General features: G+C 38.8%; 2 protein-coding genes across 3 annotated transcripts in view; both read right to left on the reverse strand.

The window, feature by feature from the left end:
- Positions 1 to 2,099: 2,099 nt before the first annotated feature.
- Positions 2,100 to 9,115, reverse strand: LOC106139416 (uncharacterized). Its single transcript, XM_060952787.1, has 8 exons — positions 8,255 to 9,115; positions 7,064 to 7,231; positions 6,201 to 6,432; positions 5,629 to 5,909; positions 4,637 to 5,078; positions 4,320 to 4,427; positions 3,809 to 3,997; positions 2,100 to 2,278 (listed from the first exon to the last, which is right to left on the reverse strand). The coding sequence occupies exons 1-8, from the start codon at positions 8,499 to 8,501 to the stop codon at positions 2,164 to 2,166; spliced, it is 1,782 nt and encodes a 593-aa protein (XP_060808770.1). The 5' UTR covers positions 8,502 to 9,115; the 3' UTR covers positions 2,100 to 2,163.
- A 144-nt stretch (positions 9,116 to 9,259) lies between these two features.
- The window catches only part of LOC106138351 (uncharacterized transporter YutK), a 37,773-nt gene continuing 22,378 nt past the window's right edge, over positions 9,260 to 24,654 (reverse strand). The window contains exons 15-16 of one of the 2 annotated variants that reach the window (XM_060952784.1): positions 13,950 to 14,010; positions 9,260 to 9,640 (exon numbers count right to left, since the gene is read on the reverse strand). In XM_060952784.1, the coding sequence (XP_060808767.1) occupies positions 9,609 to 9,640; positions 13,950 to 14,010 (93 nt within the window). In that variant the 3' untranslated portion in view covers positions 9,260 to 9,608. The remainder of the gene's footprint in view (positions 9,641 to 13,949; positions 14,011 to 24,654) is intronic. The other variant, XM_060952785.1, reaches the window with a different exon arrangement.

Raw genomic sequence — 24,654 nt, forward strand, 5'->3', positions numbered from 1 at the left:
GGGATTCTTCTTTTAGGCGACAGGCTAGCAACCTGTCACTATTTCAATCTCAATTATATCATTAAGCCAAGTGGCCATTCAATCAATCCAATTATCAATTCAGTACACTCTGTACATAAATCTTTTTAAAATTGGCAATCCATATATATATATATATATATATATATATATATATATATATATTTTTTCAATATTCAATCTCTATAAAAATGTATTCTCTCGTCCACATTCTATTCTAAGTTTAATTAATATTGTAAAGTTGACGTTGTTGAAGAAAATGCTGCAGTGCAGTTTGTTACCGCTTCTTCTGCACTGACGCCTTGGAAGCGGCAGTAAACTTAGTTTTTAAGTAATTTATTTGACGTCAACCAATGTTGTTAAACCATACGTTTTGACAATTATTAAGCGATATATAGTATCCTATAATAATGAATAAAAATTTTGAATTAGAATCTTTTTAAGACTGTCTCTGTCTACCCCGCAAGGGATATTGGCCTGATTATCCTACTACTATTATAAAGGCGAAAGTTTGTATGGATGTTTGTTACTCTTTCACGCAAAAACTACTGAACCGATTACCATGAAATTTGGTATGTAGGTAGCTGAAGACCCAGAATAACACATAGGCTACTTTTTATCCCAGAGTTCCCGCGGGATTGTTTCCATGCGGACGAAGTCGCGGGCGGCCTCTAGTATGTATATATGTACACTATCGTCCACAGCTCCCTCTGTTGGCGGAAGGAGATCGCACGCTCAGAATGGAACTGGAAGAGGCTACTATGTTACAATAAGTTTAACTGTTGTTACTTTAATATTAAATGAAGTATGTGATTATTTTATTTTTTTATTTATAATTTGTGGAGAAGATGAATGAAAGCAGGTTGACTAAGCAGATATACAATATTATTTTAGTTGTCTTTGTGGAGAGGATGAATGAAAGCAAAACAAAAAAAAAGACTAAGCAGATATTATACAAGGAAAGTGTGGAGGGAAAGGTCGGAGTGGGAAGACGTAGACGAACGTATCTTGATCAAATTAAGGACGTCCTGGCAAAGGGTCAGGTCAAGAATACCGAAATCGCCGAGTTTGCATGAAGAAACTTATGAATGTGGATGAAGCGAAGGAAGTATGCAGAGATCGTGGCAAGTGAAAAGATGTAGTCTCTGCCTACCCCTCCGAGAAAAAGGCGTGATTTTATGTATGTATGTAGGCGATTTCCTCGTGGCAACCTGTCGCTATTTGAGTCTCGATTACATACATACATGATCACGTCTATATCCCTTGCGGGGTAGACAGAGCCAACAGTCTTGAAAAGACTGAATGGCCACGTTCAGCTATTTGGCTTAGTGATAGAATTGAGATTCAAATAGTGACAGGTTGCTAGCCCATCGCCTAAAAAGAAATCCCAAGTTTGTAAGCCTATCCCTTAGTCGCCTTTTACGACATCCATGGGAAAGAGATGGAGTGGTCCTATTCTTTTTTTGTATTGGTGCCGGGAACCACACGGCAGTCTCGATTACAGCTGTACGTAAACGCCACCTAGGATAACGACTGGGACAAAGACTATACGAGTCTCACACGTACACCAAGTAACGTAACATTCACAGTATAATCTTGATCCCCGGCTCGCACTGGTAGCCAAATACTTTAGGAATTAATACTATCAAAATGAAGCTATTATTGTTCTTTATCACTATATTGTATTAGACGTTACAACACACGGACACACGCACACTACTTAACAGTCACATACATATACTGTTAGTCCCCGGCTCCAAATATCGCGGAGAAAACACTTAAAGGCTATTATTCTACTTTTTCACTATATTAAACGATACGACACACGGACACACGCACACTACTTAACAGTCACACACGTATAATCTTGGTCCCCGGCTCCCACTGGTAGCCAAATATCGTGGAGAAAACACTACTAAAGAAAAGGCTATTAATGTACTTTATCACTATATAATATTAAACGATACGACACACGGACACACGCACACTACTTAACAGTCACACACGTATAATTTTGGTCCCCGGCTCCCACTGGTAGCCAAATATCGTGGAGAAAACACTACTAAATAAAAGACTATGAATGTACTTTATCACTATATAATATTAAACGATACGACACACGGACACACGCACACTACTTAACAGTCACACACGTATAATCTTGGTCCCCGGCTCCCACTGGTAGCCCCCCCTCCCGATAAAGCTGCTCACGGATGGCTTCATGTCCGTCCTGGTGTAAACCACGTTCGTTGACGGATCTCTGAAACCATAAAACCAGTATTTGTTTATTTGAATCATGAAAACTCTGAAATGAATGTGGATGAAGCGAAGGAAATATGCAGAGATCAAGAGATAGTCGGCCTCTGTGGCGCAGCGGTAGTACGCTTGTCTGTGACACCGGAGGTCCCGGGTTCGAATCCCGGCCAGGGCATGATGAGAAAAGAACTTTTTCTGATTGCCCTGGGTCTTGGATGTTTATCTATATAAGTATTTATTATAAAATATAGTATCGTTGAGTTAGTATCTCGTAACACAAGTTTCGAACTTACTTCGAGGCTAAAAAAAAAAAAAAAAAAAAAAAAAAAAAAAAAAAAAAAAAAAAAAAAAAAAAAAAGTGGAAAGAGGTAGTCTCTGTCTAACCCTCCGGGAAAGAGGCGTGATTTTATGTATGTATATATGTATGTAAAACTCTGAAACCATACATACCATCACATCTATATCCCTAGCGGGGTAGACAGAGCCACCAGTCTTGAAAAGACTGATAGGCCACGCTCAGCTGTTTGGCTTAGTGATAGAATTGAGATTCAAATAGTGACAGGTTGCTAGCCCATCGCCTAAAAGTGGAATCCCAAGTTTATAAGCCTATTCCTTAGTCACTTTTTACGACAACCGTGGGAAATAGATGGTATGGTCCTATTCTTTTTGTAATGGTGCTGGAAAAAGCACGGCACGGCTCTGAATCCTTAAAACCAGCATTTGTTTAGGAGAAAAAAAAATTAATCATCATGGAATCACTTTCTTCTTTGGCAACTTGAAGATTCTTTTGGCTGCGTCCTTACTAAGCCTAAAACGTGGACCATGATTATAGGATCATTCCTATTATGTCATAACCAAAACCTGAACTATGGTTACAGCACAATGGTTAAGAACGTAAAATTTCCGGATCTTTTGAAGAAGCATGCACCCGACTTAGGAATTCTGTTCTTAAGATCTTTTACAAATGAAAATCTACATAATAGGTAAGAACTAAAATAACTTCAATCCAAACAGTTTTAACTTTGACCAAACCCTAAGTATACACAAGACCACACCACGGCAGCATTTAATAAGAGAAATTACCATGGTGACAGTATGATAAAAAGACACGAGATAATAATGATCCATTTTATCAAAAGAAGTGCCGTGTGGTTCCCGGCAGTGCCGTGTGGTTCCCGGCACCAATACAAAAAAGAATAGGACCACTCCATCTGTTTCCTATGGATGTCGTAAAAGGCGACTAAGGGATAGGTTTACAAACTTGGGATTCTTTTATTAGGCGATGGGCTAGCAACCTGTCACTATTTGAATCTCAATTCTATCATTAAGCCAAATAGCTGAGCGTGGCCTATCAGTCTTTTCAAGACTGTTGGCTCTGTCTACCCCGCTAGGGATATAGACGTGATTTATATGTATGTATGTATGGTTTTAGAGTTATCATGATTCAAATAAACAATTACTGGTTTTATGGTTTCAGAGATCCGTCGATCCGTGCCCATATGTATGTATGTATGTATCAAAAGAAATGAAGTACCTAGTAACAGTCTGCTCGGAAACCCTGGATTCCGTCAGCGTGGACCTAGTGGTGATCCTCCGCAGATTCTCCTCTGTATCGGACGAGTGGAACGGACACTTGGTGTTCATAATTCCGGCACAGCTGTGAAACTTCGAGTACTTGCCGTACGTGCGGTGTTCCAGGTCCATATGGAGGCTCAGTTGACGTCTGCAAGAGGAATTTATGGGCAAATTTTTGAGCCTTTTCTCTTCTAGTACTTTTCCTTAGTTCCATATTATCTAAATTATCAGAGTGTTCTCTTTAAATATATTGCCCAAGTAACGTGCATGCTAAACAGCTAGTAAATACAGTTCTACGTCAAGTCATTTTAGCTGTACGTATCTTTAGTAACACATGTTTCTACGAGCTATTTACCGCTAAGGTGGTTTAACAGCCATGAGCAGATGTCCATCTCTGCCCAAGACAGAAGTTAGAAGTATAAGCACACAAAGTTCATGTACACTGAGTTTCATTTCTGGTTCAGACTCACTTGAAGTCAAAGTTTTCTCCGCAGAAGTTGCAGCAAACAGGCGACCCCGACTTGGAGGTCACGTCGGAGTCAGCAGTGGACGAACACAGCCTTCTGTCGAACTTTCTCCTTTGGAAAAGAAGTATTTATTCGATTATGACCTCTAGTTTAAACACCCATTAACAAGCAAATCAATTTCGGAACACCATAGACTGAAGATGAGACTATGAACATACATCATCAACGTTATTTAACAAACATGTTATGTACACTATACTAAAGTTATTATTCGTGAATATCTGCATATTATTTAAAATATGGTGGCAGCGGTGGGATACCTGAGATTAACGCAGCTAACAGCCCTCTTCCCTCCTTCACCATCCGTGCTGTTCTCGCCGTCTGTACTTGTTATATTATCTACCGTACTTTCAATCTTAGTGCTACGTAAATTGGACTCTGAAAATCTATCTTTCTTCAATTGCGAAATAACTTGATCAGGATCGGAGATCTTGTCGAAGAATGAGACAATCTTTTTCAATTTGTCCTCGTGGACCTCGCACTTGGTAAGTTCTGGATCTGTTTGGGTTATGCTTGCTTTTTTGGTGGATTCTCTTGCTGATGAGTCAGTGGCGGTCAGGTTGAGTTTGGTGATGCCCAAGTGCTCGTTTTCGTGGATACACTTGTCGTTCTCATTGTCGAACCCCTCGTGGCAGTAATGGCAGATGTACTTGCGCTCGGGGAAGTGGCAGAGGTTAAGATGGTCGTTATAGTTGATGATACCTAAAGTACACAAAAGTTAAGCATTCATAGTCAACAGATTCACATTTTTTCTGCATGTCGATGTATATGAGTGAGTGCCTTTGACAGATATCATAGAGCAGTTGCTCCATGTTTACTTTAATTACCTGAACATCGCTCTCCTGGATCGTGGTCAGAAATAAAATAGTGCTTTCTTCGTATAAAGGGCAATAGATTATGAGAGTCTTAATATAAACGCCTATCAAGAATCTTGCCACAAACAGAAAAAAATATGTTTTCAATTAAAATTTCGCCGTGTGGTTCCCGGCACCAACAGAAAAAAGAATAGGACCACTCCATCTCTTTCCCATGGATGTCGTAAAAGGCGACTAAGGGATAGGCTTATCAACTTGGGATTCTTCTTTTAGGCGATGGGCTAGCAACCTGTCACTATTTGAATCTCAATTCTATCTTAAAGCCAAACAGCTGAACGTGGCCTATTAGTCTTTACAAGACTGTTGGCTCTGTCCACCCCGCAAGGGATATAGACGTGATTATATGTATGTATGTATGTTCAATTAAAATCAGTTACCGTAAGAAATCATTCTGCACCCCGTGAACGGGCACTGCCTCGGCGTCGTGTCCATCAGGCAATTCCTCTGCACTGACTGGACATAATTCAGTATCATTGGGCTCCTGACATTCCTCAATTCCACCTCGCTCTGCGTCTTCTTCGGCCTCCGCAGCCGACGAAACCTTAGTCCTCGTTTACGTCGTCTCTCGCCGAGAGTGTGCATGATGTTGTTGTCGCTAGCTGCGTAAATGTGCCCGTCTGGAGAGTAAGTGCGGTAGTCGCGACGGATACCGAAGATTCTAGAACGAATTTGATTGCAATATCAATGAAACAGAGGATTTATTAAGCGCCATTAAGATATATTAAGTAAAATTTCTCACGTTGAAAAGTACTATACAGTCGTATTCACTGTGATTAGCTCAATCTGTGCGAGTTTCCTTCCAATTCAAGAAGCCTAAGAAAGACCTCCGCATTGCACTATTTCGAATCGAATTAGGTTATTATTTTATATATACATGTATAGATTGACTTGGATGAAGCAAAAAAATTAGAGGCATCGCGGTCCAAAACACGGTAGTAAAGCTACCCACCTCTGTATAAAACATTGGAACCTAGTCAGCTTTGGTCTCCCGTGCATCATGAGATACGGAAGAGGCTGCGGCTCGCTGGTCTGCGTACACTCGCAGCCGAACCTCCTCACGTTGTCCCTGGACTCGTGTGCGTCCACGTATTTGGACACCGTGGCGGTGTCGAACTGGGTTGAGGTGCAGGAGCAAGGGTTGAGCTTCAGGTCTCGCATCACCGCTGTAGCTATTGTTGATTCTGACCAAAATTGAGGAAGAAATGAGCTGTAATTTTCTCTTGTGAGGTTACATCCTTCTTTGGAAGGATTCTTTTTTTCCGTCTATGATCAAGGAGTGGTTCTAACTCCCTATCTTTCCCATAGATCTCGTAAAAGGTGATTAAGGGATAGACTTATAAACGGGATTCTTTTAGGCAATGGGATAGCAACCTGTTACTACTTGAATCTCAATTCAATCATTAAGCCATACAGCTGAACGTGGCATCTGCATCTTTTCAAGACAGTTGGCCCTATCTACCCCACAAGAGACACAGACGTTTTTCTATGTATGTTTGTATGTATGATCTGGAACGGGGTGAAGGTTTGTTTGTTTGTAATATCTTTTTTGCACAGAAATTTACACAGTTACAAGAAATTGAAGGTTTTGTATAGAGAAGAAAAATCCTTTGCTCTTGTTGGCATTTGTTTTTTGGAGGCCTACAGTATTCACAGAATAACTGCCTTTAGAGATTTTGGATCGTATGTATCTTTAATCATCATTGTTTTTGTTTCAATATCTACCAAGTATCCATATATAAGTACTTTGTCAAATCTCTATTTTTAAACCAGTTTTCAATTAGTTCTTGAAAAACCCAGAGTATATTAATTTACCTTTCTCCAAGGAACTGGTCTCTTCGGTCCCGTCTCCGTTAGAAAACTCAGATGTGCCTGCGCACGCGTCGGTCTTGGTGCGCGTGGAGCGTCTCTTGCGTTTGGATTGTCGATGGTTCTCTGCTTCTTCGACAGATTCACCTTCTGCGCATTGCTCTGGCAGTATTCCTATGAAATAAACTCATGTAACACAACAAATTAAACATACATACATATGGCCACGTCTATATCCCTTGCGGGGCAGAGTGAGCCAACAGGCTTGAAAAGACTGACTGGTCACGTTCAGCTATTTGGCTTAATGATGGAATTGAGTTTCAAATAATGATAGGTTGCTAGCCCATCGCCTAAAAAAGAATCCCAAGTTTGTAAGCCTATCCCTTAGTCGCTTCTTACGACATCCATGGGAAAGAGATGGAGTGGTCCTATTCTTTTTTGTATTGGTGCCGGGAACCACACGGTACAAATTACAAATAAATTTTTGTTAAAAAATTGTATCCACACATACAATGTACAATCTAATCTTAAAATAATACTTATATACCTACAATATATTTTACCCTATAATTACACTCATATGTACAGTCATCAGTAGAAATCAATAATTTAAATTTCATACTTAAATGTCTGATGTGAAACTCATTGCTCTACTCATTGAGCTCCTTAGTTATCGATCTTAGCTACCATATTTAAATAACGTCAATAATATGTATTGTATTTAAATATGTGCTGTTTTAAGCTGAATAAAACCAACGTTCTCTATGATTTAGTCTTTATTCTCGTATCAATGTCATTAAAGTTGTATGTGGAAATTTACTTTCAAAGGTGTACGACGTTGTACGTACATATACCTATTTCTTGTGTGTCATTTGTGAATTTTGTAATAATTATTAAATCATTTAGTGCTCACCGCACGAATATGTACTTATATAGCAGAATTAAATTTGTTGCTACTTCCTCTTATTTAGAAGATAAATGTATTGGTATGCCACAAGGTAGTATCTTAGAACCGCTATTATTTTTACTAAAATGCATTGTCTATTCATAGTTAGTGCATCGTTCGTTCATTTCCATCCAGTTGCTACACTGATGATCTACTCAGATGTTCCCTACGCTGCTAAACTTCGACATCCGTTTTCAGATATACACACTTCCTCCTCAGTTTGAAGCCTATTTACACTATGTGAGTCTTACCTATAACACTAGCATCGTAAATCTGAAACAGCTTCTTCAGGCACTTGTACTTAGCCTTCAACACCTCATGCTTATTCTTCGGGACCCATTTCTTCCCTTCATCACATTCTGCCTTCTCCGGAATGCTCGTCAGTGTTGGAGACCTTTTGTTATACATCGGACAATAATATTCAACAAACTCACAAACAATTTTGAAGAGCAAAACGAATAAAGAACTGATTACACCGCAATTTTGAAAAAATACCATAACTATTTGGCACTTTGATTTTTTTGTTGTTTGACTTTTTCTTTGAAAGTGTCATTTTGTGTGCTGCTTTTTGAAATGGGAATGTTTTCTTCTTATTTTTTTAAATACTAGTTAGCATTTTTTAATTTTTGGACAAAGGTTCTTCAACTTTATAAACACGTCATAAGATAGATATAAGTCGTCTTTAAGTTCAAATCTGTGTTTTGAACAAAAAAATTAACAATTCCTGTCAAAGTCCCCATTTCTAGGGTAGTATCGGACCACTACGTCTCTTCATAAGACATTGTAGAAAGCGAGTAATGGATAAACACCAACAATTAGTGCATCACAAATTCCTTGAATAGAGAACTTTGCCAAATCTTTTTACGGCATTTAAAATAGTATCATGATGAAAATGACAACATTTGAACTCGAATGTATGTATAGTTACTCACCAATGTCTGTACTTGAAAAATATTGGCAAAAATCGATTTGGGGGGTAATTTTATTTTTATTTTTTCTTAATAAATATAATTAATTTATATAAGACCAGCAGAAGCTAATAATGTGATTTTAAGAATTTCTGTATGTTTGTAGGTACTCGCATCTCCCGAAAACTATTTCTTTACGTTTTTTCAGATAGGTATGTCAGGTTTCGTCCAACAACATTTTTCCCTCACCACTCTAAAGGGCAACCCCCTGTCGCTTTTTCACTGAAATTTTACAGCGAACGTAGTCGCGGGTAACAGCAAGAATGCTATAAGAAGTAAATACAAATATAAACAAACAGACAAAAATTTTATTTAAATTTACCAAAAATGATACTGTCGCCTTTTTAACAATCATTTATTTACACAATCTCTATTATAAAATACTTAAATAATAAATGTATGATACAAGAATACCTAATTAATTAACCTAATTAAGTAAAACCATATTTTTAACCTTAGGATTGGATATATTAGTATACTGCGCTACGGAGGTAGAAATACCTACAATTATATATACAAAATTCGGATGTTATAGATAACTTAAATATATTTATGAACTAATGAAAACACCGGTACGCTAAAATCTTAATTTAGTTGAGATGTGTAAAAATATATGTATATTAAATATGTTTTCATCTTATCCAAAAGATCCTTCGGGCATCAATAAACCTGGAAAAAAATATAGGAAATAAATTCAGTGACTTTAAAATGATTGTTAAAAGCAGTTTAATAAGACCACATAGCTGAACATGACCTTACAGACTTTTCCTGATAGTTGTCTCTGTGTAGCCGTAAGGGATAAGGACGTGATATGACGGGAGGACCACACCGATTGTTCCACTACATACATATTATTACGTATACATCTCTTGCGGGGTAGACAGAGCCAACAGTCTTGAAATGACTGAAGGGCCACGTTCAGCTGTATGTCTTAATGATGGAATTGAGAATTAAATAGTGACAGGTGAAAGCCTTCTTTATAGTCTATAAGAAGAATACCAAGATGTCGTAAAAGGCGACTTTGCATTGGAAATGTTACTAAATTATTTAGGAAACACCTTTTTTAGCCTAGTAGCCTAACTCAATGCAGTGACACTTTTAAGTTCCACTATAGGTAAGAAGTTTAATTAAAGGCTTAAGCCTGGTTTAATTTAAATAAATTTGTTAAATGTAACCTGATATTTTAAACTAGCTTTGCCCGCGACTTCGTCCGCGTGGAATAGTTATTTTGGGCATCATTGAAGGATGAATAATTTCCCATTTTTCATTATTTCTTTGCTCCTTAAAGATGCAGCGTGATGTTATATATCCTAAAGCCTTCATCGATAAATGGTCTATTCAACGCAAAAAGAATTTTTCAATTCGAACCAGTAGTTCCCGAGATTAGCGTGTTCAAACAAACAAACGCTTCAGCCTCATGATATTAGTATAGATTGAAGGACAGTCTAAACGAAACTGCTGAACATACATTACTGGAACTTGGAATAAGTTGGTATCTTATGTTATATTCTGTATGTATTTTATTATGTTCAAACATTTATTTATCTTGCTTTGCGCCAACGCCAATCTCCTGTTTGGTTTCCTTCCACCCAAAGGTTGACTGGAAGAGATTGCATTAGCGATAAGTCCGCCTTTGTACCATCTAAGTATATCTGCTTTGTGTCACGGGCGTAGCCAGGGGGAGGGTTCTGGGGGTTTAAACCCCCCCCGAAAAGTTAAGATTAACATCTCATCCATTCCCATTCTTACGCTAAGATAGGTATGTGGTTTGGTTGGATTCTATCACCCGGCCCGCGCTTCGTCACACACAATCGTTTAACCGATCGCATTCGGTAACCTTCGTATATTTTCGTGCCGTTTCGTATCCCACGCGCACGCACTTGTCGTGTCGTGTTCATTTACCAACGATCATCGAGTGAGAGTAGTAAAGCAGAGGACAATAATTTACAGTGACTATTATTAGAGGTTATTTTGTCATTTTTGTGATACGTAAGTAGATTTATAATTTCCACTACTTATTACGTTTAAAATAGCAATACTAATAAAATGAGAATTAATTAATTATTAATTCTCATGGATGGGTGTACTTATTGCTGGTTAGATAAATAAATAGATAGTATTTTTTTATTATTTTAGATTACGAGAAAATGGAGAAAAAGAAAAGAAAAGGCGATAAACTTAAAGGTATGGAGTATTGGAAAAAGTGGTGTGGTTCACCGGCTACCCGTAAACAAGAGAATTTGGGACCAACAACTAGTTTGCATGCTGACAATAAAATTGTGATCACAAGCGAGCCTTCGACTTCATTTACGGTATCCAATGTCGAGACCGAGTCGGTGGTGTCGCCAGCGCCCTGTTTTATACCTACCACTACCGACCCTTCACTTAGCCTAGAACCGACCAGCAGCAGCACCAGCTCATCTGTTACGTCATCTTCACATTCTTCTAAATTGGATGTTGGTTTTTATGCGACTGAAGACAATATCGAGAATGAATATCTAAAGGCCCAAATTTTAAAAGAGCCTTGGACTCCACCTCAAGATTACAAGTTTCCCATTTCTACAAAACGAAATTTGCGCTTTCAAATGAAATGGATGGAAAGATTCCCCTGGTTGGCATATTCTGAGTATAAAAGTGGAGCATATTGTAGAATTTGCGTCGTAATGAGACGTTCGCTTGATGAAGGTAAAGGGGGCCATCAGCGGGTCGGCCAGCTTGTAACCGATCCTTTTTGCAAGTGGAAGAATGCATTAGAAATATTTGAAACTCATGCAAAATCAGGATATCACAAACGAAATTTGGAACTCGCAGATAACTTCCTAAAAGTAATGTCTTCTCAGGTTGTTTCAGTTGATGAGCAGTTGTCTTCTGAAAGAAAAAGACAGCAACAAGAAAATCGAAAAAAACTAATCCCCATCGTAAAAGGAATAATTTTTTGCGGCAAACAAGGTATACCTTTAAGAGGTAAAACTGATTCGGGACGGATTCACGTTACACCGGAGTCTGAACAACCACTTCAGAATGAGGGTAATTTTCGAGCTCTATTGCGGTACGCAGCCGAATCTGGGGATAAAGATCTTTCGGAGCATTTGATCACTTCTCAGAAGAATGCCCTTTACACGAGCCCACAAATCCAAAATGAAATAATTGACATTTGTGGTGAAATTATTCAACACAAGATCATTAACGAAGTAAAGGAAGCTATTTTTTTTTCGATTCTCGCTGACGAGACAACTGACATTGCGCGTATGGAGCAAGTCTCATTGTGCTTGCGATATGTTGATTCAAAAGATGCGAAACAACATAAAGTTAAGGAGATGTTTTTAGAGTATATTCCAACTGTTGACGTGACAGGATCCGGTCTTGCAAATCTTATAATTACAGCTCTGAAAAAGCATGGACTTGATTGTTCTCATGTGGTTGGTCAAGGTTACGATGGAGCTGCAGCTATGAGTGGGTATTTGCACGGTGCCCAAGCATTTATTCGTCAAGACTGTCCTCTTGCTCTTTATGTACATTGTAGTGCACACTCTCTCAATCTCGCTATTGCCGACTCATGTTCTCAAGCAGAAGTACGAAACTGCGTTGGAATCGTACAATCTGTTGGTTCCTACTTTAGACATTCGGCTCAACGCACTGCTGTTCTGAAAGAAAAAATTAGGGATTTGTTACCGGCTGATCATCAAAAAAGCTTGCTTGCAATGTGTGAAACACGGTGGGTTCATAAGCATGAAGCCGTTATAAGATTTAAAGAAATTTATTCAGCGATTGTGCATGCTCTCGAAGAACTCCAATCTAGCCACAATAAAGAAACATCGCAACAAGCCGTCCAAATGCTTAACACACTTCGATCTTCGAATTTTGTTATGTGCCTAGTAATTCTTCAAAAAGTTATGAGCTATACATTGTCGCTGTCAAAGCAACTGCAGACAGTTAACGCAGACCTCATAACAGCATTCAGCCACGTTGATAATGTTATTAATGCTTTGCAACTTTTAAGAGACAAAGTTGACGAAGAGTATCTCCATCTATATGAAGAAGCAAAGGTGTTGCTCGAAGAAAATGGTGGTATACTGCTTATGCCACGTATTGTCGGAAGGCAGCTGAATCGCTCAAATATTCCTGCGTCGGATATATCCACGTATTATAAATTAAATTTATTCATCCCTTTTCTCGACCATACAATACAACAATTGATTGAGAGGTTTATAAAACACCGTAAAGTAGTATCGGCACTATCTTGTGTGTTACCGTCAAATTTTGCGACCAGTTGTGAAATTGAAGAGGCATTTTGTATGTATTCGACAGTGCTGCCCGAAAAATGTTCATCTGTTGTCAAAGCAGAACTTGAAGTGTGGAAAGCAGCCATGACTCTCACATCCCCTATTCCAAAATCAGCTCTGGAATGCTTAGATAACTGCGACCAAAAACTATATCCAAATATTTACACATTGTTGCAAATATTGGCGACCATACCTGTTTCCACTGCTACCCCAGAAAGGACTTTTTCAAGCCTAAGAAGACTTAAAAACTACTTGAGAAACACAACAAGTGAAAACAGATTGAATGGCTTGGCTCTCATGAACATTCACTATATGATAGAAATTGACGCGAATGAAGTAGTGGATATATTTAAAAAGAAAAACAGAAGATTAATTCTGTAATGCGTTTATAAGAGAAAGGCATTTTTTTATATAGTCGATACTGTACCACTGCTCAAAAAAGAACTTCCCAAATTCTCCATTTTCTTATGAATATAAGGATTATTTTATGTACTTTTGGTCTTTTTATTTTCTTGAACCCCCCCCGATACCAAAACCTGACTACGCCCGTGCTTTGTGTTGTATTGTATGTTTTACTCTTATGGTGCAATAAAGAGTTTTATTTATCTATCTATCTACCTTTATAAATTGAGCTATGAAAGAAATTTAGGAAATTCCATCCACAGTGGCATTTAGCATAAACCTCAAGTACATACCGGCTATACATGCCGTCATGAAGCAAATACCGCATCCAGCGAAGAATGCGCGTACTGCCAGCTGAAAAAAAAATTAAAAGTGTGAATTGTTTGCTACTATAGTATAGGTATCTAATATTATTCCGATTTGCCGTGTGATTTCAGGCACTTAATAATAGAACCACTCCATATATTTTCCATGGATGTCGTAAAAGGTGTGTAACCGACAGAGGCACTGGTAGAGGCTGGATCAATGTCATTTATTTTTCTTTTCTCATAAAAACATAAAACTATGGCGCCGAACCAAAAAGGTTAGCAGCGTGGCCGTCGCTAACATTTTCCCCCCTAGTATCCTCATAGAGGATACTCAGTTCCTTAACCAAAAGAGGCCACGCGAGCAGCCGGCCGCTTTATCACACCCGCTCCAGTCCTAACGTCGACTACCCTAACTCTACCATCTGCACCTGGGTAAACTTTTTCTATAATCCCCTTTGGCCAGGTGTTACGCGGAGATGATGGATCAACTACTAAAACTAAATCTCCAACTTTTAATTGCAACCCCTCTTGGGTCCATTTACGTCTAGGCAAGAGCTCGGGTAACACTTCTTTAACCCACCGACTCCAAAAAAGATCCGTAAGCCGTTGCGCCATGCGCCATTGCTTCCCAAGGCACAGATCTCCATCACTAAATACTCCGGGCGAAGGTAGATTGGAGGAGCTTCCTAGCAAAAAATGATTAGGCGTAAGAGCCTCTTTGCTTTTAGGGTCTACTGACACGTGTGTTAAAGGTCTGCTGTTAATAATGTTTTCTATTTCAGTGAGAAAAGTTGAAAGAACTTCAACTCGTGGCGCTCTCTCTTTGAGCACAACTTTTAATGACGTTTTAACACTGCGAATAAGACGCTCCCAGGCGCCACCCATATGCGGACTTGCCGGAGGAATAAAACGCCAATTCACATTTCTGTTGAGAGCTTCCAATGCAAGTTCAGTCCTGTCAATTTCTTGAAAACTTCGTCGCAGCTCAGCATCCGCTCCTCTCAAATTTGTTCCGTTGTCGGATAGAATGGTTTGGGGCCAACCACGTCTAGCAGCCATGCGTCTTAAAGCCATAATAAGTGAGTCAGTTGTCAGAGAATCAACAATTTCAATATGCACGGCACGAACTGTAAGACACGTAAAAAGAACGCCATATCGTTTCGGTCTCTGACGACCTACCGTTACCTCTATTGGGCCAAATAGATCTACCCCACAAACTGTGAAGGGGCGTTTGTGATGCGTCAGTCGCTCCTCAGGTAGATCGCCGAGTCTTGGAGGCACAGGCTTCGCCTTTCGTATTCTGCAAACCAGACATTGTGAGGCCACAGTACGCACAGTTGGTCTCAAATTTAATAACCAATATTTTTGTCGAAGCTCGTTCACTACCAATTCATTATAAGAATGCTGCGCTTGGACATGATAGTTCTTTACTATCAATCGTGACAAGTGATTTCGTCCGTCTAAAATAATAGGATTTTTAGCATTTGCTTGTACTTCTTTAACAGCGCCAATGCGCCCACCAACGCGTAGAAGACCATCGCTGTCCAAGTACGGAGTGAGATTTCGCAGTCGACTATTTTTATTTTTATTTTATTTTATTTTTTTATTTTTATTTATTCAGAAGATTAACAGCTTTACAGTACAGGTATAAAAGAAAAACTTATTATTTAAATGCCGATAATTGATCTTCATAGATTGAAAAGAAATAACAAAAGCTCGTTTCAAAAATAAACAGACATAAAAGAAATTACACTTCTGCACAACATACAAAAAGATACAAAAACATGATTAAGCACCTAAACTAAAACATCTCCTAAAAATATGACTAAGAGAAATAAGAGTTTGCTACCGTACGCTTTATACTAGAAGAAGAGGTATTAAATAGATCAAAATCAAATTTATCAATATACTTAATAAATGTGCCACAGCCACGTATAAGAAAAGCATTTTTCCTATACTTTGTATAAACAAAAGGTAAATATAAAATTGGACGACTACGGAATCTCAGTAAGTTAGTACATAAGTAAAGCTTACTTAGCAACTCAGGACAGTCAACTGAACCCTTTGCAATCTTACTTAAATAACAGACATCACTAATTTCACGCCGCAGGCTTAAGGGCAAAATATGATATTTGTGACAGCGCTCGTCATAACTATTACATTTAACTTTAGCCTTAAAATCTAGAAAACGCAGAAATCTTTTTTGAATGTTTTCAATACGCGCGGTATAAACCTGGTATCGTGGGTTCCACACTTGCGAAGAATATTCTAAGAGGCTTCTTACATACGCACAATATAATATTTTTATGGATTTAATAGTTTTGAAATCTTTAGACATCCTCATAATGAAACCCAATGTCTTAGAAGCTCTACTGACTATATGGTCTATATGTTTATCAAATATAAGTTTGTGATCATGTATGACTCCTAAATCCCTGATATGGTTCACCCTAGAAAGCATTTGACCCTGCAGTTTATATTGAAAATGTACATTGTTTAATTTGCGAGAAAATGTCATACTGAAACACTTGGTGACATTCAGATTGAGCCTATTTTGAATACAATAACTTTCAAACGTAGAAAGATCTTGCTGTAACTCAACAGCATCGGAAATATCCTCAATTGATTTAAGAATTTTCATATCGTCAGCAAATAATATAATTTTAGAATGCTTGAAAGCCAATTTTATGTCTAATATAAATATGACAAAAAGTAAAGGTCCCAATATTGACCCCTGTGGTACACCTGACGGAATAGATAGCCAATTGGATGTAAATCCATTCAGAACCACTGCCTGACTACGGTTTTCAATATAAGAGGCAAACCAGCGATACAAATCACCATGCACACCAGCAGCAATAAGTTTCTGAAGCAAGATAGTGTGGTCGATGCGGTCAAAGCATTTCTGGTAGTCAGTGTATATGACATCAACTTGGGCCCCTTTATCCATAGAATCACTGATATAATCATTTGCTAGAATAAGATTAGAAGTTACAGAGCGATCCCGTAGAAAGCCATGCTGATTCTCATCAAGTATGCTCCGAATAGCGGCATAGACTTCATCGTAAACAATCCTTTCAAAAACCTTTGCGAACAAACATAATTTAGAAATAGGACGGTAGTTTTCTACATCAGACCTATCACCTTTTTTGAGAACTGGCGTTACGAATGCTGATTTCCAGATCTTAGGCACAACACCTTGACTAATTGACCTTTGATAAAGTATACATAATGGTTTCACTAGGACCTTCGCACATTTAACGATAAACAAAGGTGGTATCCTATCGGGACCTCCTGCTTTAGATAAATCCAGTGATTCAAGAAGAAGTTCTAATTTAGATGGACAAATAAAAATAGAAGAAATGTCATTTATGAACTGAGACGCAGGCGGCGGAGAATTCGAACTAAAATTCTGACTTTCAACAAATGTGGAATGAAAATAGGTGGCAAACAAATTACTTATATCCTCACCTGTAGTAGCAGTCTCATTTTTAAAGTGTAAAGAATTTGGATAAGCATTAGATTCCCTTTTAGATTTAACAAATGACCAGAATACTTTCGGATTCTGAGAGATGGACGATTCCAGCCTGTTAATGTAATCATGATAACACTGTCTTTCAATATTTTTAGCTCTAGTACGAAGAATGGCAAATTAATGATAATCAGAATAGTTACCATATTTTTTAAATTTACAATGATATTTATATTTTTCTTTCAAAATTTTTTTTAGTACATCGCTAAACCAGGGTGGATGTGAATTAGATCTAATTAACCTACAAGGAACATGTCCATCACGAATTTCATACAATATGGCATAAAAAGTTTCAACCGCCTTATCAATACATTCATCTTGTAAGCGCAGGTCCCAGTCAATATTGCCTATCTCATCAATAATAGCAGAATAATTTGCCTTATGATATAAATATTTACTAACATTTGCTTTTTCATTTAACAGTGCAGCGTCCGTATATCGGGCCTCGATATACAAGGCTTTATGGTTACCATCTTCCTTCACTAAGGGATCAGAGCAACCAGTGACGTTGAGATCGTGGTTACAAAGAACTAGGTCTAACATGCGATTATTTTTATTGGGCTCACCATTATACTGATTTAAACTGCATTGGTGCATAATATCGAGAAAATTAAGTATGTATTCTTTAGAGTACCTATCCGGTTTTAAATAAATATTATCGTTTGATGTAACCCAATGAATATCATCACTAAAGTTAAAGTCACCCATTACTAAAAATTTATCAGACGGATGAGATGCGACCAAGTCACTTAATGAATTTAAAAAATTAAGTAATTGACTACTATAAGAATTACCACTCTTCTCGTCTATTAAATAAACCGTACATATATGAATTTTTATAGGCGCAGTTCCCTTACAATTCAATAAGACGGTAAGCCACAAATCTTCCGCAGAACTACCCCACTCCGGCCGGCTAATCACATTGAGGTCTCGCCTGACAGCCATCATCACACCGCCGCCATATTTCTGCTGGGTACGCTCATAATTTCTATCTCGTCGGAAAACCAGATACCGCTCATCAAATAATTCACTGCTGGAGATGCTATCCAAAAGCCATGACTCAGTAATTGATATCAAACCATAGTTATTCAGGCAAACATTTCTTGAAAACTCGTTTGACTTACCGCGTAGACCTCTGGTATTTTGGTGATATATATCTAGACTTAACACTTGGAAGCTTTAACAAAAACTAAATATAATACTTTTAAATAAATCATATGTGCACAAAAATAATAATATAAATATAAAATTAGCGCACTGTATAACTTTTGCACATTGATAAAAGTTAAGTAATTATAAATTAAGTATTGCAATACTATAAAGAAAAATACAATGAACGCACTCACAAATACCTCATTAAGCGATAAGCTGGAATAGATATATGTTAAGATAGGATAAAAACGAAATTGCATTAAGTAGCAAAACATCATAAACAACTGTCGCGAGTCACTACCTGCCCGTAGGTCGCAGCACATTACGTAATAAAAAGCGTCATCGGTAGCACAATTATAAATACTGAGAAAGACACACCTTACCACAAGACTATAAAATAAGTATGAATAGATATACAATACTAATGTATTTTTGATAAATCTACTTCGGATCTTATACAAATAATCGGAGACGTGTCGTTCTTTCTTAGAAATATCTTTGCGTGTTTGACCCATGTATAAGCAAAATTTTTTTCCTTTGCAACTTTCTTTGTTTTTTGAAGAAGTTCCTTATTTTGCACGGTCAAATGATCATTCACGTAAATGTTGGTATTCCCCCTGAGCTCCAAATCAGCTGATGTAAGTAACTTCACTTTGTTAGCCGCTCGGCACGCGGCTAAAAAGTCCTCTTTCACATAACGATTGGCAAATGAGACAATGATTGGACACGGCTGGCTTTTCTCTCTGGTTGGCACTCTTGTAATGAAACTAATCAATTGTTTTTGTAAACAATAATTAACTTTCGACCCTATGGATTGAATAATAGTATATAGGTTTTCATTACTGGTCTGAGGGATACCTTTGACCTCCACATTGTTAATGCGCAACCATTGCTCCCTAGCATTCACCTCAACCTTCATATTTATCACTTCCGCGTGCAGTAACTCCACCTGCTCCTGGGATTTTTCAACCTGGGTCATTCGCTCCTCCAATGCACTGACTCTGCCGTTAAAAAGTCGTATGGAACTATTAGCCTCTGAGATCTGATCCTTGAGGTCCGACACCTCCGATCGCAATACCTTGAGATCAGCAGCCATGGGATCCAATGCTTGTAATTTCACTGCCAGGGCCCTTATTTCGAGCACAATATCGGGACTAGTGGGGGTCAAACAAGGTTGTGGTGACTGGAGACCCGGTTGTTTGCATTTTGGACACCTCCAATTCAGCTTTCGGTCGCCCAATTTTCTATAACCACCTTCCGTAATGCCTGCACACCCATAGTGAAACTCCAAGTGACACATTGAGCATCGAGGCCCATCTGTTAATGATTCACCACAAGACCCACAGGTCGAAGACATCATATAAAATGTTATTTAGAACTCGTAAATGGCAAGTATATACACTATCCTATGACGTAACTCATGTAACTGTACGCAACAAACACCTGATCTGAGTTCGTAGCAGATCGAAGACTCGTAGACCCTGCCGTAGACCAATATACGCACGTCATCAACTTCGTAGCCTAATCCACGAGACTCGTAGCAGCGGCAGAGTATATCCGCCCTTCCACCCGAAGCCGATAGAAGAGGACAAAAAATAGCCACCGTTTCTTCTCGCGGGGCTGAGGCGCGGTGTGGAGGTGAGGATGTTTATGTCGCGGCCGGATCAGATTAGTGGCACTCAATGGAATTTTACCATAAATGGGTAAAGGAAACTGACCCTAATTACGTTTGTTATATTTAACTTAATGGCTTGCAGTTTAATTCAACATTTACGCAGAAAATTAGCAACACGTCTGTATTCAATTGATTGAGCGGACGAACTATCCCGTTTCAAGGGCTTATTTTCTTGTAAGCAATGTATTTCGTCACTAAACGATTGCATTTGGGCATTTCGTAATAATAATCCTTCTGCTTTGTTTAGTACTTCACTGTCAATTTCAACTTTTTTCTTTCTACACTTTTCTATGAATAATAAAACAGAAGCAGCACTACGTAGCAGCCGCAACCAACATGAAAACCGTTGCGGATCAGGAACAGGAGAGCTAGTCGTCTCATTAACTTCACTTGACACAACTTGTATTTTTTCCAGGATTTCATCACTAATGACATCTTTATTCACAGGGTCTATTGGCCAGCAATCAAGTCCTTGGTGCAAAAAAAGAGGACCGGTAAACCATAGAGAATCATTTTCCAAGATGTGATCGTGCTTCTTAGAGGCAAGGTCAGCTGGGTTACATCCTGAAGGAACGTAGTTCCATTCGGAAATAGTGGATGTATTACATATCTCGCCTAACCTATTTGCAATAAATGGCTTATACTTTTTATTTTCATTTCTAATCCAATGTAAGACTGTTGTTGAATCAGTCCAATAAAATGTTTTATCAACTTTAAAGCGATGCTCTGATTTGATTGTGTCTGCTAGTCGGCAACCTAATAATGCGCCTTGTAATTCAAGCCTCGGGATTGTGACTCCCTTAGTCGGCGCTAAACGGCTTTTACTGGCAACAAAGGACACTTGCACTGAGCCATCACTATTTTGTTTACGCCAGTAAGCGACTGCAGCATACGCGGATGGCGATGCATCACAAAACAAATGAAGTTGCAATGTGTATAGGGCTGCTGTGTCAGCGCGGGTCTGGGCCCCCGATGCAGCGCTATAAGGACTAACTCTAAAGTACCATCGTGGTATAGAAATGCGATTCAAAGTCTGCAGTTGCTCTAACCAATTACGAAAAGAAGTAAACATTTCATCTGAAACAGGCTCATCCCATTTTATGTCACTTTTCCATGTTTCTTGCATAATAATTTTACCTTGAATGATAAATGGGCCAAGAAATCCGTGAACATCATAAATTGACATGATAATTCGTAATAATTCACGTTTAGTAGGCTTTCTTTCCTTCTCAAAAACTTCGTGCGGGATGCGTTTGAATGACAAATCAAAACCTAGCATATCAGTAGCAGGATACCAAACAAGACCGAGTGTTCGTTCAGACTGTCCTTCAATGTTGAATTTCACGGCTTTCTCGTTGAGGGTTTCCTTTGGCGTACCTCTTAGAACATCGACGCTATTACTAAGCCAATTTCGCATAAGAAAGCCTCCTTATTGGTTTATGTGCAAAATATCATTTACCATTTTAACAGCGGAAGAAACATCAGGCAAACTGTCAATGTAATCGTCCATATATTGGTTCTTCCTAATGGCCTGAACAGCGTCAGGAAATTCCTTTTCAAACCGTTCTGTGTTCTTAAACTGATTAACATATTGCGCAACAAAAGGAGAACAGTTGGCACCGAATATAAGGGAAGTCATCACATATTTCTTGACTGGCTCTGACGTATTTTCTCTCCACAAAAATCGAAATGCATGCATATCTTCTTTACGTATTTTAATACGTAAAAACATATCTTTTATGTCACCTATGACACCAACAGGATTTTCGCGAAAACGTAACATAATTCCCAAGAGAGATTGCAACAAGTCAGGTCCCTGCAAAAGAAAATCATTTATACACACCCCTTTACTTTTCGCAGCTGCGTCAAATACGAGCCGCAACTTAGCCTTATTAGGGTTATCAACACCGAAGTGAGGCAAGTACCATACGCGTTCGAAACCTACGTCATCTTCGCGCACCTCTCTAGCAAAATCGTTGATGAATAAATGTTGTACTCGCTCTCGATACCTGGATGCATAGGCTTCATTCTTTTGCATCTTTCTTTCTACCATTTTCAACCTACTTAAAGCCTGAGGATAAGACTCGGGCAAAACCACATCGTCGTATTTCCATGGTAAGCCGACATACCACTGATCATCAAACATTTGCGACGTCTTATCTAATATATTAACAGCCCTTAAATCTTCAGGGCTCTGTCTAGGCTTAGTGCAGATACCTATTGATTCTAAAGCAAACGATTGACGAACTTCATTATATAATTTTGCGTCGTAATCTACGTCTACGTTCTTATCAGAAGACTGTATAGAGAGAGATTTAATATCTTCTATAGAAAACAAATGACAAATAGGCACTACGTTTCCCCCCTGTCTAGGACAGTCAACACTAAGGTTTAGAGCGGGCGTGGCGAAACGGTCAGACGAGTTGGACTCACTTACCGAGTTATTCCCATGGACGCACCACCCTAGGGCAGTTTTGGTCAGAAACGGCGCACGCTGCTTACCTCGGATACATTTCTCAGGCGCAATAAGGTCGTGGTGATTCTGACCAATCAATAATTTCGGCTGCACACCGCAGTTACAAACATCAAAATCTTCAGGAACTTTATAGTTGCTGAAATCAAAGTTAGATAAATGTTGAGAAGGTAAATTTAACTCTTTCAATTTCCTAGCATTTAACTTGTACTTGTCTCCGCTGCTGTTGGATATTGTAAAGTCAATCAACTCCATCTCACATACTAATTCAGTATTCCAAGCCCCTCGTGCTCGCATCATGCGTTTTTCTCCATGCAAGCCTAGGTGGTCTGCAATATCTGCTGCCAGGAGAGTTGCTGTAGAACCTCCATCAATAAGACCATGCACGTGCATACTCCCCTTGGGCCCAAATATTGTCAATGGTACAATCTGTAGTAATACCTTAGAACATTGGTCTACATTTGTCTGGGTGACTGTCTCGCTTTTTTCACTGCTGCTCTTTGGCTCATCTGTTGCTTTTTCTTCAGATAACTTGTCTTTAGGTGCGATCCAGTGCAGGAGGCGGTGGTGTGGCTGACCACACTCATTGACGTCACAGTTGTCGCCTTGGCACATTTCTGGTTCACGGTGACGAAAAGCAAGACATTTGAAACATAAGCGTTGCGTTCGAGCAAACCTCCAACGATCTTTACGTAAAGCTCGTTTATATCGTGGGCAATTAGGTAAGGAATGACGACTCACACGACAAAATCTGCACTTAGGTGTTTCTCCTGCTTCACTGCTTACAGCCGACAGAAGTACTGCGTGAGTAGATTTTCGCTCATCGGGTTTACGTTTGTCCGACGTCTGAAATTGAATATGACTTACCCCGGCCAACGCAGTCTTATTTGCCTCTTCATACAAAAATTCAGATAGTTTTTCTAGTTTGGGTAAGTCATTGTCTTGTTGTTCGAATATGTAATCAGTCCATTTGCAGACAAGAATATTTGGAAATTTGGAAATTATAATACTTGCAAGTTCAGGGCTTCTTAAATAATCGTTTTGTTTAATAGCTTTGGCGGCAGTCACGTAGTTTTTGACTTTGATGGCAAAATTGACAATGTCGTGGTGATATGACATAGGTAAGGACGGAAGCTTTTTCAATTGGGTTATAAGTCTATTTACTATTGTTTCAGGCCTCCCATATCGGAGCTCAAGAGTCTCAATTATAACATCAGGTGACGTAACTCCGATCAGTAAAGATGAAACCGTATCTTTAGCTTCCCCTCGAAGACATTTTCGTAAACGCCATACATTCTCAGTGTCTGTATACTTGCATAGCTTTGTCGATTCATAAAAAGCCTGTTTAAATTGCAGCCATTCGAGCGAATCACCATGAAAATAAGGTAGATCTTTGGATGTCGCCAACCTTGTAAGAAGCTTATCGTTATTGTTTTTTGATGTCGAGGCAACAATTGTATCTCGTAGCGCTTCAGTCAACTTTTGGATGTCATTTTTTCGGTTCTCTTTACAGTTTTCATGGGAAATAGTTGAATGCGTTTCATCTAGCGGCTCGAGCGACGCGTCATGATGAGATTCTATACTCTGATCGAGCCAAGCATGCACTCTGCTGTCAAGAGACATCGATTTTGAAGTGACGGAACACGAAGATTTTGACCGTCTTTGCCTATCCAGAGATTCAATTTCAGCGGCCAATTTCTTATCAATTAAATCAGCCTGAATTGCTTTTATTTTAGCTGCAGCTTCAGCTTTTGCACGTACGGCCTCCATCTCTAGAGTGGCTTTAGCTTGCGCCGCTTCCAGCTCCAACGCCATCCGCCGTGAAAGGGATGATGACGTCCCTTTAGTTTTATCGGTT

The sequence above is a fragment of the Amyelois transitella genome, chromosome 29 (assembly GCF_032362555.1).
Source record: "Amyelois transitella isolate CPQ chromosome 29, ilAmyTran1.1, whole genome shotgun sequence".
Lineage (NCBI taxonomy): Eukaryota > Metazoa > Arthropoda > Insecta > Lepidoptera > Pyralidae > Amyelois > Amyelois transitella.

Coding starts and splice junctions, on each gene's coding strand:
- LOC106139416 (XM_060952787.1), bottom strand. CDS start 8,501: ATGGTATTTTTTCAAAATTGCGGTGTAATCAGTTCTTTATTCGTTTTG. Junction 6,433..7,063: donor GACCAGTTCCTTGGAGAAAG/GTAAATTAATAT, acceptor AATTTTGGTCAG/AATCAACAATAGCTACAGCG. Junction 4,428..4,636: donor GTTAGCTGCGTTAATCTCAG/GTATCCCACCGC, acceptor TCTTTTCCAAAG/GAGAAAGTTCGACAGAAGGC.